The following is a 21,478-nucleotide window of genomic DNA, read 5'->3' as shown; positions in this document are numbered from 1 at the left end:
AGATGTTGCTGGAGGTCCAGGACAACAGTTATATTTGTTGTGCTAGTTATGGCACCAAGCAGAGCAGAAGCTCTCCTCCTGCCCATTTTCCCTGCTTTCAGTTTTGAAAGGACTTCCTGATCCCATATTAAGTCAAATGCTGCCTTGATGTCAAGAGCAATAACTCTCATCTCACGGCTGGAGTTCACTCTTTTGTCTGTTTGGACTAAGGCTATAATGACATCAGAAGCTAAGTGGCCCTGGCAGAACTAGCACTGAATCTTAGACTGAAGATCTAAAGGCCCCTGGTTCAATCCCAGGTTTCAACAAAATGAGCCCTTCCTGACAGTGTCAGCCTTTGTTAGATTCTATGACTCTACTGGGATGTTCCTCGGAGAGTTGGTGTGGACTTGTTAGGCCAAATGGTCTGTTTCCACACTGTGGGGATTCTATGAACTAAATCTGAATCCAATCAGCAAGTTATTGCTGATTATGTGCTCTTTAATAGTACTGTCAAGGGTCCATTCCATTACTTTGTTCATGATAAAGAGGAGACAAGTGGGACAGTAATTGGCCAGTGTAGGCTTATCATGCTTTTTGTGGACTGCAAATACCGAGGCAATTTTCCACATTGCTCGGTGGATGCCAATGTTATAACTTTACTGAACCAGCTTGGCTACAGGTAGAGCTATTTCTGGAGCATGTCTTTTGTACTATTACCAGAATGTAGTCAGGGATCGTAGCCTGAAGTATCCAGTGCAATCAACCATTTCTTGATATTACATGTAGTGGCTGAAGACTGGCATCTTTAATGTTGCAGACCACAGCAGAAGGGCAAGATGGATAATCTAGTTAGCACTATTTCAGGCTGCTTGGTATGCAAAGTAGTTTTGTGCTGCAGCTTCACCTGGTTGATCCTTTTTTTAAAAGGTGGTGTACAGTTCTAGTGTACTGTTCTACTTGCTTTGTTGAATGAGGATTGATCTCTTGGCTTGATGGCAATGGTGGATTGAGGGATAAGCCAGGCCATGAGGATGAAGATTGTTGTTGAATACAATTCTGCTGCAGTTGATGGCCCACAGCAGCTCAAGGATGCCTAATTTTGAGTTGCTACATCTTTGCAAAGTTTGTCAATTAGCACGGTGTTCATGCTAGTGCAGGTTTTTTAAATTTATTAACGGGATGAGGGCATCACTGGCTAGGCAGCATTTATTGCCGATCCCTAATTTCCCAGAGGGCAGTTCAAAGCCAACCACATTGCTGTGGGTCTGGAGTCACATGTAGGCCAGACCAGGTAAGGATGACTCTTTCCTTGGGACATTAGTGAACCAGATGGGTTTTTCCAACAATCGACAATGGATTCACGGTCATCATTAGATTCTTAATTCCAGATATTTTCACTGAATTCAAGTTCCACCATCTGCCGTGGTGGGATTTGAACCCGGGTCCCCAGAACATTATCTGGGTCTCTGGATTAACAGTCCAGTGATAATACCAGTAGGCCATCACCTCCCACTTAAGGGCTTTGAACTAAATAGCTTAGGGGATGGGTGGGGGGAGGGTAGAGTTTGGGGGTTTAATTGTTTAGAACATTAGATCAAGGAGAAAGTAGGATCACAAATTGGTGATAGTCTTATAGCTATTATGGAACCATGGTTACTAGAGGATCAAAACCGGAAACTTAATGTGCAGGGATATTTGACCCTTCAGAAAGACAGGTGGAAGGAAAAGGTGGTGGAATAGCACTATTAATAAGGAATGAAATGAGGACAGTTGTGAGAGATGGTCTAGGCTCAGATGATGTCCACCTGGGCAGAGGTAAAAAAACAGCAAGGAAAAGACAACACGAGTAGGAACAGTGCACAGACCCCCAAACAGTAACCACATTGTAGGAAAGACTATAAATCAACAAATAACAGAAGCATGTAAAGAGAATTGAGCAATAGAAGGGTCCTGACCCGAAACATCGACTTTCCTGCTCCTCTGATGCTGGCTGGCCTGCTGTTTTCCTCCAGCTCCACACTTGTCTCCGACTCCAGCACCTGCAGTTTTTGCTGTCTCACAGCAACAATCATGGTGACTTTAGTCTTCATGTTGATTAGGTTAATAAAATTGGAAAAAGTAGCTATGAAAACAAATTCATAGTGTGCATCAGGGATAGCTTCCTAGAGCAAATGTCATGTAGCCAACCAGGGAGCAGACTATCTTGGATCTGGTAAGGGATAATGAGTCAAGTTTAAAAAATGATTTCAGAGTAAAGATCCCCCAGGAAATAGTGATTATAACATGATAGAGAGTTTAATATTCAGTCCAAGAGTGAGAAAATTGCATTGGGAACAACTTAGTAAGAGGAATGACAATGAAATGAGCACAGAGTTCACTAAAGTGAACTGGGCAGATAGATCAGCAAGAATGATAGCAAGCAAGCAGTGGCAGAATTTAAGGAGTTAATTCATGACTCTCAGCTGGCCAGCATTTCTTGCCCATCCCTAGTTGCCGTTGAGGTGGTGATCGTGGTGGTGAGCTGCCTTCTTGAACCACTGCAGTTCACCTGCTGTGGGTTGACCCACAATTCCATTAGGGAGGGAATTCCAGGATTTCAACAAGTGACAGTGAAGGAACGGCAATATACTTCCAAGTCAGGATGGTGAGTGGCTTGGAGAGGAACTTGGAGGTGGTGATGCTCTGCTGCCCTTGTCCTTCTGGTTGAAGTGGTCGTGGGTTTGGAAGGTGCTGTATGAAGATCTTTGGTGAATTTCTGCAGTGCATCTTGTAGATAGTATTCACTGCTACAGAGCGTTGGTGTTGGAGGGAGTGAATGCTTGTGGATTAGTGCCAATCAAGCAGGCTGCTTTGTCCTGGGTGGTGTACAGCTTCTTCAGTGTTGTTGGGGCTGCACTCACCCAGGCAAGTGGGGAGTATTCCATCACAGTCGGACTTGTGCCTTATTGATGGTGGACTGGCTTTGAGGAGTTAGGAGGTGAGTCGCTCACGGCAGTATTCCTAGTCCCTGACCTGTTCTAACCAGTGTGTTTATGTGGCGAGTCCAGTTGAGTTTCTAGTCAATGGTAGCCCCGAGGATGTTGATAGTGGGGGATTCCATGATGGTAACACCATTGAATGTCAAGGGGTGGTGGTTAGATTGTCTTTTATTGATGATAGTCATAGCCTGGTATTTTTGTGGCGCAAATGTCACTTGTCAGCCCAAGCCTGGATGTTACCCAGATCGTGTTGCATTTGGACATGGACTGCTTCAGTATCTGAGGAGTCACGAATGGTACTGAACATTGTGTAATCATTGGCGAACACCCGCGCTTTTGACCTTATGATGGAGGGAAGGTCACTGAAGAAGCAGCTGGAGATTGTTGGGCCAGGACACTAACTGGAGGAACTTTTGCAGAGATGTCCTGGAGCTAAGGTGATTGACCTCCAACAACCACAACCATCTTCCTGTGTGTCACACATGACTCTAACCACTGGTGAGTTTGCCCCCGATACCCATTGATTCCAGTTTTGCCAGGGCTCCTTGATGCCATGCTCTGTCGAATGCAGCGTTGATGTCAAGGCTGTCACTCTCACCTCACCTCCAGAATTCAGCTCTTTAATCCATGTTTGAACCAAGGCCGTAATGAGGTCAGGAACTGAGTGGCCCTGGAGGAACCCAAACTGGATGCTAGTGAGCAGGATATTGCTGGGCAGGTGCTGCTTCAATGAAAAGAAAGGTTCACTTAGAGGATATCCATTATGGGGGGATTGTCTTATTAGCACAAGTTAGGACTCTACTCATTGTATTTAGAAGAATTTAGAAGAATTCTCAGATTCTTAAGGGACTTTTACATGGAAAATGCTGAGAGGATGTTCTCTTCACGTGAAAGTCTAGGACTCGTAGAGAACAAAGGGGCACCAATGAGATAAACAGCACTACCTACTCTCAGAGGGTTGAGAATATTCACAACTGCTTGCAACAGAGAGTTGTGGGGGCAGAAGCCTTGTGCATATTATGACCGAGATAGATAGATTCTTGTTCATTAGGGGAATTCAAGCTTATGGGGAAAGGACAGGAAAACGGATGTGAGAAGTGTTGGATTTTCCATGATCCTATTGAATAGCTCAGCAGCCTATTCTTTATGGTAGTAACATCATGCTGAGTGTAATAATTCCTGGAAGCAATGCAAATACAAAAATATATCCTGTTGAATCTGAAAGCACACTTCACCTGGTGAATCCATCAGTTTCATAGTTCTTTCTGGGTCAGGTATGATATTGTCACAGTTAACCACACAAAACAGGCATAAGGGGAAGCACTGAGCTTTGGAAACTGACCAATGCACCAAGTAGGTGACAGTCGGGGGAACGGGGGAGAACAGTTACTTGCAGCTACCATACACACCAAATGTACTACGTGCATGCGTCATTTTCAGTTTAAATGAAATAAACTTTTACAAAGTGTAATGTTTCTGAAAGAGCATAACCTTGGCAAGCTGACCTCCTCAATAGAAAGTTTTGTTACTCTTCAGCCTCCCTCTACGCAATCACTAAACTGACAACTGTTGCAAAGGCAGAAACATAACTGGGTTGAGATATGGGTGTCGGAAAACAAGAGTAATCACAAGGAGAAGATAATCAGTGAAACTGTGCAAGGATCAGCACTTTATTCCCTTGTTATCATCTACATTAATGGTCTTACGCAGACTAATTCTCAGTATTATGTTTAGAGAGGATGCTAAAATAAATAAATCCAGTCAAGTTGAAGTTCCAGGAAAAAATTAATCGGTAAAAATCAAACAGAAAAATAGAAAATTAAATATCAAACAGAAACATCTTGTCTCCTCCAGGTCTGACTATAGTAATCATCTCCTGGCCACCACCTCATTCACTCTCTACAAACTTCAACTCATCTAAAACTCTGGTAACGTTTTCTTGGCCCCCTTATATTGAATGATGTCAGTTTTATATCTGCTAAATACCTCAAGCTGAAAATTCTCAGCCTTATGTTCAAATGCCTTCACAGCCTTTTCCCTTGCAATTCTGTCACCTAGCAACTCTAACTCTCAAAACCTACAGTCTTCAGATAATTTTGCATTCTGTTGACTCTGGCCTCTTCTACTTCTATCATTAACACCTGTGTCTTGGAACAATTTCATCAAAACTTAAGAATTCTCTCCTTAAACCTCTCCCACACAAAACTTGACTATCTTTACCAAAAGATTTTGTCATTTCTTCTAATACTTCCTTGTGTGGCCTCAGCATCCACAACTCTGAGAAGTACTTTTGGACATTAATCCAGTTGAAGATACCATGTAAAATGCAAGTTGCTTTGCTGGATACAAGAAGAAGAATAAGCAACAAAAAATGGACAGGGTCGAGAACAGGGAGGTGTCTTAAAACCACTGGAGCTGATTGGAATGGTTCTTGTTCTACTACAGAGAAAAGAACAAGCCGTTTAATTAGTCTCTGCTAAGTAGTTTAGGTCTTTTCTATGATTTTAACACTTTGGTGGCAAAGCTCATAAAATATATAAAATGCAACATAGATAGGACAGCAACTTATGTATAACATACATTAAATTAGAAAGCAGGACTTCAAAGATTACACAATTTACCAGAACCCCATGCAAATTGGAATAGGGTACATAAAACTAGAGTGATGAATACCATGAGACACGGGAGGAAAACTAGGCTATTTGGCCCACCAAGTCTGTTCTGCCACTGAATGAATGCCCCTTAAAAGGTTCTGGGGCATCACTAATTAATTTCCCTTTGGAGCTCATGGAGCACGAGCTCCCTGACTAAGAGACAATAGCCTGTCCAGTAATATGCCCATGTTATACCTGAGGTTATGTTTGTGCCCGGTAGTCGTTGGAGAGGGAGCACACAGTGTCTACTAAAGCTCTCAATGTCTTGAGAGAGAGGTGGGCACAATGGGTGATACAGTGCTTTATTTCCCCCCACCCAACCCCATTTTAATTTAGTCCCTTCCCACTCTCCCTACCCTGCCACCCTCGCTTTTGATAGTTCGCATTGCCCATAATGGGCTTTGCATGTAAATGTCTAATTGACCAAACAGGTGGCTACTGGTGACAGTTAATAATTAAAAACAAAAAGTCATGGTAATTTATTGGTGGGAAAGCTGTCTGGTTTTATGTGCAAAACTTCCAGATAGAAGAAAAAAAAGGAAAATAAAATAAAGCGGACCCAGCCCGCAGTTATGTTTGTGCCTGGGTGTCTTTGGAGAGGGAGCATGCAGTGCCCTCCAATGTTCTTGCTGCCTTTAGAGAAAGGTTGAACTGCGGGGGATATAGTACTTCATTTCCTTCTCCAACTCCGCTTTGATTTAGATCCTTCCCGCTGTCTCCACCACTCCCTCACTTTTATAGTCTGCATTGCCGGTAATAGGTTTTGCATGTAAATTTCTAATTGGTTACACCAGTGATTTACTGGTGGTGGTTATTAGTTAAAAACAAAAATGTTATGGTGATTTGGTGGTGGGAAAGCTGTTCAATTGTGTTCTTGTAACACAGTGGTAATGTCCCTACCTTTGAAGCAGAAGGCCCAGGTTCAAGTCCCACTAGCTCTCAGGGTGTGTCACAACATCTCTGAGCAGGTTGATTAGAAGATATCTATAAAGCAGGCCCAGTAGAGACTCTTGTGGCACAGTGATGGCGTCCATATCTCTGAACCAAGAAGCACAGGTCCAGGTCCCACCAGCTTCAGAGGTGTGCAATAACATCTCTGAACAGACCAATTAGAAAATATCCATAAAACCAAAGAACAGACACAGGTGCATTGTTTGTATTGGGTTTTGCATGCAAATTTCTAATTGGCTAGATGGGTGATGTGCTGGTAGCAGTTAATGGTTTAAAATAAAAACATCATGGTGATTTAGTGGTGGGAAAGCCAGTCCTTTGTGCAACACTTCTAGACATATAAAAAATAAAGCAAAAAAAGTGAAAAAAAGGGATGGGTCTGCTGGGCTGAGGCTAGCCTTTGTATGCCATGAGTAGGGGCTCTATTTTGGTGTTCAACAATAAACAAAGTTCCGTTTCAGCTGGGCTTCTTGAGTTATTACAATAGCTGATCTGATAATCCGCAACTCCATTTCAGGACCCGGGCAAATAGGGGCTGTACAGATGAGATGGCACCATACTGGAGCAGGAAGGCAGGATTTAACTAAATAGTAGGAAAATGTGGAAAGATATGGTACAAAGGTAAACAGGTAAAGTTATCATAATTTAAGCATACCATAGGGCTGCTCTCTAATTAGAGAGACACAACTGGTGGTAGTTTACCCTGAAGATCACCACAGCTCAGGTGAGGGGAGAGGGTGAGAAGCAGAGTACTTTATGGTAACCTGGGCCAGCATGGGAATTCTGTCCACGCTATTGGCATCAGTATGCATTGCAAATCAGACATCCATCCAAATGAGCTAACCAACCCCATAGCACAAAGTGAGAGAGGAAAGGACACCACCTCGCTTCCGGAGGTCTGAATGCTTGGCTATATTGTTCACACACACAAGCTGCTCAGCTATGTCAGCCAATCACATAGTTGTTGGCAGGCAGAAGGCCTTGTCATTGGTCTATAGATTTGTGACCGGTTGTCAATCAGCTATTTGCTGAACCTTACTTCATGCGCACTGCCTCGTGCCAGCTCATCTACAACTAACCTTTCCCCACTTGTTGAACAAACAAAAGTCAGTAACAAGTTTGTAAAACGTGCAGTAATCCCTTTCACCATCCTCATGTTTTAAAACAGTCCTTTTGCCATTTCAGCCCACAACAATAAAGCAGCTCTCGTTATCTCAACAGGAAAGATGTGATTGGATTGGAGGGACGCAGAGATTCATCAGGATGTTGCCTAGGATGGAGCAGTTTCACTGAAGAAAGGCTTGGGTTGTTTTCTTTAGAACAGAGAGGGCTGAAGGGAGACCTGATGGAGATGTATAGAATTCTGAGGGGCATAGACAGGGTGGACAGGAAGCAGCTGTCCACTTTAGTGAAAGAGTCAATAACAAGGGGGCATAATTTTAGGGGGAAGGACAGGAGGTGTAGAGGGGATTTCAGGAATAATCCTTTCACCTAGATGGTGGGGGGAATCTGGAAATGCACTGCCTGGAAGAGTAGAAGAGACAGGAAACCTCAGCAGCTTTTGAAAAGTAATATTCAAGACTCTGGGCCAGGTGGTGGAGAGTGGGATTAATGTAGACAGGTCAGTGCATACTCGATTGGCTGAAGGGCCTTGTTTCTGCTTTTGGGCTATTTTGAGAATAGGATTCCACTTGTGAATAAATCTCAAAGTAGGGAACACAGTTACAGAATAAAGAGATATTCATCTAAAAAGGAAAATGTAAAGTTTTTTTTCCTCCCAGAGGGTACTGAATGTTTGGAATTCTCTAACCCAAAGGGAGTGTGGAGGTTAAATCACAAAATATTTAAAGAGGATGAAGACAGATTTTTAAAATAGATGAGTTGAGGTGTAGAAGGAACTGGAAAGGAATAGTTAAGGTCCACAATAGCCATGACCTTCCAGAATGGCAGGCAGACTTGAGGGATGTTCTACTCCTGCTCCTATATCTGTGTTCTTACTGGAGATGCATCTATCGATGACAGTACTGATAAGAGTTACCACTACATCGTCTTTGTGGAGATGAAGTCACGTCTTCACATTAAGGATGCACTTCATCATGTTGTGTGGCACTATCACCATGCTCCGTGGTATAGACTTCGAACAGGTCTAAACATTAAAGACTGGCCAATAAGGCAATCATCAGCAACAGCAGAATTGCCACTCCAACACAATCTGCAACCTCATGGCTCAGCATAAGCCCCACTGTACCATCACCATCAAGTCAGGCATCAACCCTGGTTTGAAGAAGAGTGCGACAGGCATGCCAACAGTGGTAGCAAGCATACTTAAGAATGAGATGTCAACTCAGTGCGGCTACAAAACAACACTACATGTGTGCCAAACAGCAAAAGCAGCAAGTGACAGACAGGGCTAAGTGATTTCACAAACAACAGATCAGATCTAAACATTCGAGTCCTGAATATCAGTGGACAATTAACTGACTGCAGGAGGAAATTGCGCAAATATCCCCATCCTTAACAATGGGGTAGCCCTGCACATTAGTGCAAGAGACGAGGCTGAGGTTTTGCAAAAATATTTAGCCAGAAGTGTTGAGTGGAGCAGCTTGAGACAATGTGGAGAATTGGCCAGGTATGTACAAAAAGCCAAGCTAATCCCACATCACCAATCCACTCTTGATTATTAACAAAGTGATAGGACATGTCATCAACAGCGGTATCAAGTATCACTTACTTGACAATACCCTACTTACTGACACAGAGTTTCAGTTCCACTAGGATCACTCAGCACCTAGCCTCATTACAACCTTAGCTCAAATGTGGACGAAACAGCTGAATTTCAGAGTGACTGCCTTGACATCAAAGCTCCATTTGACCAAGTGTGTCATCAAGGATCCTTACCAAAAATAGAATCAACCAGAATCAGGGATAAATTCGCTGTTAGCTAGACTCTACGTACAAAGAAAGTTGCTTGCGGTTTTTGGAGGTCAGACATCGGAGCTCCAGGACATCACTGCCGAGTTCCTCAGAGTAATGTTCTAGGCCCAGGCATCTTCAGCTGCTTAATTAGTGATCTTCCCTCCATTACAAGGTCAGGAACTGGACATTCAGATGATTTCACAACATTCAGCACCATTCACAATTGCATAGATACTGAAGCAGTGCATTCCCAAATGCAGCAAGAGCTGGGTAATATATAAATAGGCGTTCAAAAGTGGCAAATAACATTCACGGCACAAGCACAAGGCAATATCACCAACGAGAGAACCTAATGATTGCTCTCATGAATCTACCACCATCAACATCCTGAAGTTATCTCAGATGAGAAACTGGACTGAACTCACCATATAAATACTGCAGCTACAAGAGCTGGTCAAAGGCTAAGAATCCTGCAAGTGATTCACCTTCTGACTCTTCAAAGCTCGTCTATTATACAAAAGGCAAATTAGAAATGTAACGGAATAATCCCCACTTCCCTGGATGAGTGCAGCTCCTGCAGCACTCGAAGCTCATTGCCATCCAGTACAAAATAACCTGTTTACTAGGCACCACGTCCAAAAACGTGTACTCATTCCACCACCAATGCTCAGGAGCAGCAATGTACAGCATCTACAAAACACACTGAAGAAATTCACTAAGCTCCTTAGGCAGCACCTTCCAAACCCATAACTGCTGACAGAGAAGAACAATGGTGGGTAGCACACAAATGGAAGTGCCATCACCTGCAAGTTCCCCTCCAAGGCTATCATCCTGACTTAGAAATATATCACCTTTCCTTCAGCATTGCTGGGTCAAATACATGAACTCCCCCTCCAACGGCTTTGGCAGAGTACCTACACCAAATGGACTGCAATGGTTCAAGGTAGCAACTCTCCATCACCTTCTGAAGGGATAGCCAATAAAACGCTGGTCTAGCCAACAACACCCACATCCCATGACTCAAATAAAAGTCCACAGACTGGCAAAGGTTATAGCTAATGAGTTTCCACAGCATATACATAAAGGTAGAAGATTTTAATCAGGCAGTTACTACCCCGCTTCACTATATTTTCCCTCATATTGTAGTTCTTAACCTTTGCAGCATCAAACTAAAGACACCACATTCATTTGCAAAGTATTAATTACCTCAAGACTTCCCGGCTTACAGTTAGTTGAGTACTCCTTTGTGGGAGTTTTCAAAATGGTGCTCCCTGTGGAATCTCCTCCTTGCCACAAACCATTGACTCCCAGCAAAGGCAATTCTATTTCTCAGAGCATGGTAGAGACCCACCCTGTGATTGGAGCAGTAACTTCAGAGATGCTATCTGCTCTACTTACAGGGACAACCTTTCTCCAATTCATCATCCAGACTACTGAATTTTGTTTTTTTTTTTACAGAGGTAAGTTTACCTGTCTCCCATCCCCTTTATTTTAAGTCCTGATCAGTACCCTAAAGTGAGCTAGATGTCCAGACTTCTACCTATTACACCCTAAATATCTCAACAATTTTCCATTTAGTGAGAGTATCGATAAGCTTGCAGTGGTTATGTAGGTCCAAGTTACCCTTTAGCCACTGAACAAAGTTAATATCTATTATAGTGATTATAAAAAAAAATGCACCAAACATATTTTAATCCTTAAAGCATTCACTACTCAGTTAAATTTCCATTTAACTGAAATCATTCACTGATTAGATTACTGAAAATGAAAATTTAATGTTAAGGACATATAAATGCCAAGTTGATTTCCGGTCGAGTGTCTAAATCTAAGTATTTGGTATTCAAAGCACAAAGTCAATGTTGGGATAATTCTCAACTTGAATGTTAATATTTCATGTTTCTGTGTTCCCAAGTCAGTTCAGGAAATACAGGTTAAGTCAAAAGCAGTGTATCTAATGAGACAGTGTGCATCAGATTGGCTTAGTACCAATTCAACACCAAACGATCTCTGAAAACCACAATCAAAAAGCACCTAGGCAGTTGTGATTTTCCTTCTGGCATACATAATTTTGCTCACAGAATCTTTTCAGTACATGTCCAGTCACGGAATCAGAAGTTATAGAGTCATACCGATGTGCAGCGCAGAAACAAATCCTTTGGCCCAACGTGTCCACGCCATTCAGATATCCTAAATTAATCTAGTCCCATTTGCCAGCATTTGGTCCATATCCCCAAACCCTTCTTAATTATATACCCATCCAGGTGCCTTTGAAATGTTGTAACTATATCAGCCTCCACCGCCTACTCTGGCAGCTCATTCCATTCACGTAGCACCCTCTGTATGAAAACGTTGCTCCTTAGATCCCTTCTAATTCTTTCCCCTCTCACCTTAAAACTATGCCCTCTGGTTTTGGACTCCCGTGCCCTAGGGAAAAGACCTTGCCTATTCACCCTATCCATGCCCCCTTATGGTTTTATAACCCTCTATAAAAGGTCCCCCCCTCAGCCTCCGACGCTCCAGGGAAAACAGCCCTAGCCTATTCAGCCTCTCCCTGTAGTTCGAATCCTCCAACTCTGGCAAAATCCTCGTAATCTTTTCTGAACCCTTTCAAGTTTCACAACATCTTTCCTGTAGCAAGGAGACCAGAATTGAATGCAGTATTCCAAAAGTGGCTTAATTAATGTCCTGTACAGCTGCAACATGATCTCCCAACTCCTATAGTCAACACACTGACCAATAAAAGCCAGGATACCAAACGCCTTCTTTACTATCCTGTCGAGCTGTGACTCTACCTTCAAGGAAATATGAACCTGTACCTAAGGTCTCTTTGTTTGGTAACATTCCCCGGGACCTTACAATTAAATGTACAAGTCCTGTCCTGATTTGCTAGAGGAGATGACGTAGACTGGCCCTCAGGCTCTTCAATGGCGCCACCTACCCTAACTTTATTCTCTTATCTATCGTTCTGCATTTCCAGGATTATTTGAAATGCAACATTGATTGGATCACCATGAATATTAATAAAATGCACTAATTACCAAAAAGTGAAAAGGGAAAAGTCACAAAATCTTACTGAACATGTTATTCTGTTATCCAAACCTAACTTACCTAAAGCTTTGGCTTTCTTCTTTTCTGGAGCTTTTTTCTGATCTTTGTTGTTAGGAACATTTCCATTTTCTTTCACATCTTCCACACGAGCCTCTGCCTTCACAACCTTTTCAATGTCTTCATTTATCCCCCCACATACAATCTCTCGCACACCATTTCTCAGAGGCTCCCTATTAACACATTTTTCTGCTTCTTCCATTTCAGGTGACTCCTCAGGTTGTACAGCCGAACTCTGTTCAGCCAGATTGCAGCAATATGTGTTCAGTATGTCTTCAAGTTGTCTGCTAAGCTCATCTGAAACATCAGCTGTTGAAGGTTCAGTTGGGAGGTTATGCAAGCCATTTACAGCAGAAGTATCTTGAACAACTAATGACTCCTCACTGCTATCCCCTGCATTTGTTCCATTCAGTATGTCATCACTGGTACTTGCATTATCATGGTTTTGATCAAGCCCATTGTGATCATCTGATTTTTTGCAAATTTCATAATTGGTTTCAGGTCCAGTAGATGGAGCAACATCCAGAGTATCCTCTCTGCCAACAATATCTGCCCCTTCAGCTGATAAACCTCCAACCATTATACTCTCATGACCATCAGCAGGTGGACTGAACTCACTTTCTGAATCTTGATTCTTCATGGTTTACGTTTTATGTAATCTGCACAGAAACAGAAGGAAAAGGAATTACCCACTAGAATTCAATTACATTTTAAAATTAGAATTATTTCAAGTATTTCAGTCAGCCATTTTTGGCAACAGTTCAGAAGTACCTTTGTATGGAAAAATGAATAGTTTGAATAGGTGTTTTAATTCTAAAGTTAAACTTTATTAAGTATTAATTCTTCACTTGTAAAAGTTGCCTATGCAGTAGCAGAAGCTGAGATGATCAAAGATTTAATAAACTGGATGGTCATTTCCCCCCTCCTTCAGTAGAGACCCTTTGATCCATTGAGTAGGTAACAACTAAAAAACTACCCAAAATTTACGTTCGTCCCACTTTCCATTTTGAATACTTGGTCCTTAACCTTTAATGTTATGACATTTCAAGAGCTCATTCATGTACATTTTAAAGGTTAAGAGGTTTCCTGCCTCTAATATCCTAAGTAGTGCATTCCAGATTCCCATCACCCTGTGGGTAAAAATGGTTTTGCTTAAATCTCCTCTAAAACACCTACCTTTCACCTAAAATAATGATTTCTTAAAATTTAACCTTTAACTAAGGGGAACAGCTGCTCTCTATCAACCCTGTCCATGCCCCTCATCCTTATATACCTCAGTGAGGTCCCCCTCAACCTAATCTGCTGCAAATGAAACAGCCCGAGTTTACCCAGCCTTTCTGAAATCTCCATCCCAGGCAACATCCTTGCAGATTTCTTCTGCATCCCCTCCAGGGCAACCAGATCCTTCCTACAGTGTGGTGATCGGAACTGTGAACAGTACTCCACCTGTGGCCTTACCAAAGTCCTGTACAACTCCAACATAACCTCTCTGCTCTTATAATCTATGCCACAACTGATAAAGGCAAGTGTCTTTGTGCTTTACATACCCTATTAACCCATCCTGCTGCCTTCATGGATCTGTGGATAAGTACCCGAAGATCCTTCTGTTCCTCTGAGCTTCCTAGTGTCCTGCCATTCATTGGGTATGCCCTTGCATTGCTACTTTCTTCAAAGTGTATCACCTCACACTTTTCAGAGTTAAATTTCACCTGCTTGGAGACAATAAAGACTGCAGCTGCTGGAAGCCAAAGTCTATAGGTGAGAGGCTGGAAAAGCATAGCAGGTCACAGCATCTGAGGAGCAGGTAAGTCAATGTTTTGGGTTGAAACAGTCCTGAAGAAGGGTTTTGGCTCGAAATGTTGACTTACCTGCTCCTCGGATGTTGTCTGACCTGCTATGCTTTTCCAGCCTCACACCTACAGACTCTAAATTTCATCTGCCACTGATCTGCCCATTTAACCAACCTGTCTATATCCCCATGTAACACAAGATATTTCTTCTCATTGTCAACCACCCAACCAATCTGCATATCGTCCACAATCTTACTACCTCACCTGCTACATTTTCTTCTATATAATCTATATACACCATGAACAATAATGACTAAGAATGATACCTGGACTTCAGGGCTTAAGTTACAAGGAGAGATCATACAAATTAGGCCTGAATTCTTTAGCATTCAGTAGGTTAAGGAGTGATTTGATTGAATTCTTCGAGATATTAATAGGAAGGGGCAGGATAGATAAAGATAAACTATTTCCACTGGTTCGGGATTCTAGAACTAGGAGGTTTGTCTGAGAATTCGGGCCAAACTGTTCAGGAGGGATGCTCTGTCCTTGCATAACCTCAACCCAAGATTTAGTGATATCTCGTCCCATGTGGGAGTGAAAAAGTTAGTATTTTCTCTGCTTGAAGGCTTAATTAACTAACGATCATTGGTTTTGGTTCTCCCCACTCTACACAAGACCAAGTCTGCAACAGTCTCAGTCTAAATTGTACTGCTTGCTTCTGTCAACAAATGCAGACAGATATATTAAACAAAAGGCTTCCTGACAAGATTTCACTCTGAATTATCCAATGTGGCATGCTTTGTATTGGTTACAACAGAAGTGCAAACAAATTATTTTACTTCCAATACAATGTTTTGATTTGAATAATTGATATTGCTAATTGGGTTTTACAGCTTTTTCTCCAGATCCCCAGTTCCATTAAATGAATGATCCATTTCTAAGCCTGTAAAGTCTTGCGCTATTAACCCTGACCTTAAAAAGGTATCCAACACAGGAATGAGTTGCATTTAAGAGTTGTTTTTAAACAGTTTTCAAGCAGATTACCCTGTTTCTTACAGTTAATTCTCAAAATTAAATGTTACATTCAAGTCCTAAAGGGCATGAATCATAAACAAGATATTTGTAGCAATACTGCAGAATCACTGGGATGCTGCCTGGAATCAGCAAGTGCAATAAGAAATAATTGAAAAATTGGGATTATTTTTGTTAGAACATTACAGGATGACTCGATAGTAAAGTTCAGAAATGACAAATTGAAACTTACATAATAATCATTCTAATATCATCTCCAAAAACTTTGAACTGACTTATGAAGCTCAGTTCAGAAATAATTTAAATGTTCATAAAGAAATTCAACCTTCATTTTCCTGTGAAAATGAGAATTTTGGCTTATAAAAGCAATCATGTTTTTCTTGTCAGCATAAATGAGAAATAAAACGAACATGTTTAAAAATCACCTAATTTTAAATTGTAAAAAAAAAGTCCCTGGGTTCAGGCAATAGATATTAACTTCCTAAGATTTTGCAGTTCAGTGCACTTTCAGAACCCCTTTGATCCTCAATTATTGAATCATACAGTTATACAACATGGAAACAGACTCTTCGGTCCAACTGATATGTGCCGACCTTACATACTAAGCTGATCTAGTCCCATTTGCCAGCATTTGGCCCATATCCCTCTAAAGCCTTCCTATTTGTGGGACTGTAGCAACTTTACATTCCACAGTAGGGATCAGTGCTTGGACTCCAGCTAGCTGAAGGGACAGACACAGCAGAAGTAGCAGCACAATATATAGTCAGCAGGGAGTTGCACCGGGAATCCTCAACATTGACTCTGAATCCCACAAAGTCTCATGGCTTCAGGTTAAACACAGGCAGGACCAAGGAAACCTCCTGCTAGTTACCAAATACCGTTCTCTCTTGGCTAATGAATCAGTACTCCTCCATGTTAAGCAAAACTTGGTGGCACTGAAGATGGCAAGGATACAAAATGCACTCTGGGTGGGAGACTTCATTGTCCAACACGAGCAGAGGCTCGACAGCAGCACTACTGATCAATCTGGTCATCACCTAAAGGACATAGCTGCTAGACTGACTCTGCAGCAGATGGCGAGGCAACCAATAGGAGGGAAAAATACTTCACCTCATCCATATAAATCTGCTAGCTGCAGATGCATCTGTCTATGACAGTAACAGTGAGCACCGCACAGTCCTTGTGGAGAGGAAGTCCCACCTTCACATTGAGAATACTCTCCACTGTGTTGTGTGGTACTATCACCGTGCTAAATGGGACAGACAAACAGACCTAGCAACTCAAGGCTGGGCATCCTTGAGGTGCTGTGAGCCATCAACAACAGAATTGTACTCCAGCATCACCTGCAACCTCATGACCTTGCATATACCCAATTCAACCATCACAATTAAGCTAGGGGATCAACCCTGGTTCAATGGAGAGTGGAGGAGGGCATGGCAGGAGCAGCACCAGGCAGGTCTGAAAATGAAGTGCCAACATGGTGAAGCCACTAATAGGACAACTTGCATGCCAAACAACATAAGCAACAAATGTCAGACAAAGCCAAGTGATCCCAAAACTAAAGGATGAGATCTACATTCTGGAGGCTTGCCAAATCCAGTCGTGAATGGTGGTAGACAATGGGACAACTCGCTGCTGGAGGAAACTCCACAAATATCCCCATTCTCAATGAAGGAAGAGCCCAGCACATCAGTACCAAACACAATGCTGAAGCATTCGTAGCAATCTTCAGCCAAAAGTGTTGAACGGCTTCTCCAGTGGTCCCCAGCATCACAGATACCAGTCCTTCAGACAATCCGATTCACTCCACATAATATTGGAGGCACTGAATAACAAAAAAGCTATGGTCCTGACAACATTCTAACAACAGTAATGAAGATGGTGCTCCCCTAGCCAAGCTCTTTCAGTACAGTTACAACACTGGCATCTACTTCACAATGAGGAAAATTGCCCAGGAATGTCTTGTACATAAAAAGCAGAGCAAATCCAACCCGGCCAATTATGGCCCCATCACTCTACTCTCGATCATCAGTAAAGTGATGGAAGATGTTATCGAGCAGCACCGGCTCAGCAATAACCCGCTCAGTCTCGCCCAGCTTGGGTTCTGCCAAGGCCACTCAGCTCCTGACCTCATTACAGCCTTGGTTCAAACAAAGACAGAAGAGCCCTGGTGACAGTCGCAGCTGTTGACATCAAGGCTGCATTTGACCAAATATGGCTACAAGGAGCCCTAGCAAAACTGGAATCAATGCTAATTAGGGGACAGACTTTCCACTGGCTGGTGTCATATCTGGCACATAGGAAGATGGTCATGGTTGCGGGAGGTCAGCCAACTCAGTTCCAAGTCATCTCTGCAGGAGTTCCTCTGGGTTGTGACCTAGGCCCAACCATCTACAGTGGCTTCATCAATGACCTCCCCTCCTTCATAAGGTTAGAAATGTGTTATTTGGCAACAATTGCACAATATTCAGCACCATTTTTCTTCTTTACTCATTGGCGAAATGAGGGCATCACTGACTAGACCCATCCCTAATTGCCCATTGCTATGGGGCTGGAATTACACAGGGGCCAGATCAGGTAAGAATGGCAGTTTCCTTGCTTAAAGGATCTTAGTGAACCAGATGGGTTTTCTGACAATTGGCAATGGATTCGTGGACATCATTAGCCTCTTAATTTCAGATATACTGGAATTTGAATTCCACTACCTGCTGCGGCAGGATTCAAATGGGTCCCCAGAATATTACATAGGTCTCTGGATTAACAGTCCAGCAATTATACTACAAGGCCATTGCCTCCCCAGATGCAGCTCCAACAACACTCAAGAAGCATGACATCATCCAGGACAAAGCAGCCCACTTGATTGGCACTATGTTTCTCAAGCATCCACTCCCTCCACCACCGACGCTGAATAGCAGCAGTGTGTACCATCACAAAATGCACTGCAGAAACTCTCTAAAGACCCTTAGACAGCACCTTCCAAGCCCACAATCACTTCCATCTACAAGGACAAGGGCAGCAGATACATGGGAACACCACCACCTGAAAGGTCCCCTCCAAGTCCTCAACATCCTGACTTGGAAATAGGTCGCTGCTCCTTCGCTGTCGTTGGGTCAAAATCCTGGAATTTCCTCCCAAATGGCATTATGCTGTGGGTTGACCCATATGAACTGCAGCAATTCAAGAAGGCAGCTCACTACCACCTTCTCAAAGGCAACTAGGGATAGACATTAATTGCTGGCCAGCCAGTGACATTCACATCCCAATAATGAATAAAAAAGGATTTAGCCAAGGGAACTAAATGTAATATCGTCAAATTTGCAGATGACAAAAAAATTCAGTGTGGAGGATAACTGCGAGGAGGCTACAGATATGTTTTATATTTCTTGTTCTGAAGAGTCACTGCACCTGAAATATTTTACTTTGCTTTCTTTTCACAGATTCTGCCAGATCTGCTGAGTTTTTCCAGCAATTTCTATTTTTGTCTGAGATTCCTGCTCCCGATGTGGATGACAGCAGAGCTAAAGGAAGCCGGAGCAAACTGACCACAGCAAGGAGGTACAAGAAGCCATTCAAGATGGATGAGAAGAGAGAAATGTCATTGTAATCAGGGGAACAGACACAGTTCTGTGGTTGGATCTAGAGTTCAGGAGGCTGTGTTATCTGCCTGGTGCCCCGGCTCAGGATATCTCGTCTGGTTTGCAGAGGAACTTGGAGTGTGAGTGCGTGTGCGTGTGCATGTGTGTGTTCGGGGGGTGGGGGTTGTGGTGGTGGAGGAGGAGGAGGAATCCAGTTGTCATCGGCCACGTAGGTATTAATGATATAGGAAGAATATAAGCAGATAAGGGCTAAATTGATTAGCAGAACCAAGAAGGTAATAATCTCTGGATTACTACCTGACCCATAAACTAATTGGCACAGGATCAACAAAACTCAAGAGGAAACACGAACCTCAAAGATTAGCACGGGAGAAACGGGTGCAAATTCATGGGACACTGGGACCAGTACTGGGGAAGGAGGAAGCTGTTCTTATAGGATAGGCTCCACCTGAATCATGATAGGACCAAAGTCCTGGTGAATCATCCAACTAGGGCTGTGGATAGAGCTTTAAACTAAATAGTGCCGGAATGGGTTCACCTGCATGGAAAATTATGGAAAAAGTTAAAGTGGGGCGGGGGGAATTGTCAGCCATGGTTATTAAAGTTTTCAGAACAATTAATAAGACACAGTACAGAAAGGGTCAGGCATCTAACTTCAGGCACAGCAGATAAGGGTTCAAACATAAGGATGGAGATAATCAACGCAGGACTAAAGGTGTTATATTTAAATGCACACAGTACACAAAACAAGGTCAATAAGCTGGTAGTGCAGATTGAAATTGGCAGGTACAATGTTGTGGGTATCCGAGACACATCTTCAAGGGGATGAGGGCTGAGAACCAAATACCCAAAGACATGCATCCTATTGAAAGGACAAGCAGATGGCCAGAGGGGGTGGGGTTGCCTTGTTAGTAAGAAATGAAATTAAATTGATAGCAAAAATCATATAGAATTGCAAAGTAGAATCTGTGGGGTAGAGCTGCAGAACTGCAAAGGGTAAATGACTTTGATGGAAGTTACGTACAGGCCTCCCAGCAGTAGTCAGGATATGGGGGAGAAAATAAGGCCATGTGATACATGGAGTTTGGGGGGGGGGAGTGTGGAGAGAAGAGATCTGATTGAAACTTACGGAATACTGAGAAACCTGGATAGAGTTGACTTGGAAAAGGCGTTTCTACTAGTAGGAGAATCTAGGATCTGAGGGCACAGCCTCAGATTGAAGGGATGACCCTTTCGAACTGAGATGAGGAATTTCTTCAGCCAGAGGGTGATGAATCTGTGGAATTTATTGACACCAGCCGATTGAGTGGTTTTAAGACAGAGACTGCTAGGTTCAAGGGTTACACGGAGAATACAGGAAATGTTGGGAAAACACATCAGCCATGATCGAATGGTGGAGCAGATTTGATGGGCCGAATGCGCATTCTGCTCCTATATCTTACAGTCTTGTCTTTAACTGGGAGCATTCATGCAGAATCGTGCCCAAGACGACTGCATGGGGAGAGATAATGGTCGATAAATGCCATACTTTTGTGAATGGAATGAACTTGATTAATCGAAATGTCCCAAAGGTGTCAGAGTTACAACCCGTTTGCTGAAAATCAACATATTAATCATATATGCCAAATTGTTACAGACACCAAGCAAAGCTGATTTATACAGAAAGAATGATCATCTACCGAAAAACCAAGAGTTAAACCTGAAAACAGCAGCATTTACCGAAGCGAGTTTCAGGGTCAGACTGATCCGTACAAACACAAATCCCTTTTCAGTGGATATGAACCAAACAGGAGTTTTCAGGACAGCCCAGGAGACACATATTTCCACATTGTGACGGCGCGGATGCGCAACAAACAGGAAAATCAGCCTCAACCGCGCCGCACATTTTAGATCCCGGGGCAAAACTCGGCGTTAACTCAGGATCAGCGCTAAAGTCAGCATTAATTACGGCCTGGGCCCGGCGCAAAACTCCACGTAAACCCCGGCGTTAATCACGGTCTCGGCTCACAGTTTTGGGCCTCCATAAGCTGAGACAGAGAGGGGAAGTCCACCGCACACTCACCCACAAGGTACACCGCTGATCCTGCGACTTTCCTCAAGCTCCAGCGACGCGACCACTCAGTCCATCCGGATTCTCACCCACACTAACCGGAAATGCGCCTGCGTCTTCCTAACAGCATCACCAGTGACCGCCAGGCGAATAACCAATCGGCTTTCAGAAGAGTGCTTCCGGCTATGGGCGGAAGTTGTCGCGCAGACCTTTGGGTAATGTAGTTTGGCAGGTGTCTAGTTTCGAGGGAATCGATTGTTCCCAAAATGCACTTTGACCAAAAACAAAAATATTCTGAAAAGTGTTTCAGAGATAGTAGGAACTGCAGATGCTGGAGAATCTGAGATAACAAGGTGCAGGGCTGGATGAACACAGCAGGCCAAGCAGCATCAGAGGAGCAGGAAGGCTGACGTTTCAGGTCTAG

The 21,478-nt window shown here is 43.0% G+C and overlaps 1 protein-coding gene across 1 annotated transcript in view; it reads right to left on the bottom strand.

The window, feature by feature from the left end:
• The window catches only part of txlna (taxilin alpha), an 84,632-nt gene extending 63,431 nt beyond the window's left edge, over positions 1-21,201 (bottom strand). The window contains exons 1-2 of the mRNA XM_048613034.1: positions 21,067-21,201; positions 12,590-13,245 (exon numbers count right to left, since the gene is read on the bottom strand). Coding sequence (XP_048468991.1) covers positions 12,590-13,226 — 637 coding nt within the window. The 5' untranslated portion in view covers positions 13,227-13,245; positions 21,067-21,201. The remainder of the gene's footprint in view (positions 1-12,589; positions 13,246-21,066) is intronic.
• Positions 21,202-21,478: the final 277 nt, after the last annotated feature.

The sequence above is a fragment of the Rhincodon typus genome, chromosome 27 (assembly GCF_021869965.1).
Source record: "Rhincodon typus isolate 14 chromosome 27, sRhiTyp1.1, whole genome shotgun sequence".
NCBI lineage: Eukaryota > Metazoa > Chordata > Chondrichthyes > Orectolobiformes > Rhincodontidae > Rhincodon > Rhincodon typus.
The sequence above is the reverse complement of the archived record's forward strand: the minus strand, read 5'-3'. Positions and strand labels throughout refer to the sequence as shown.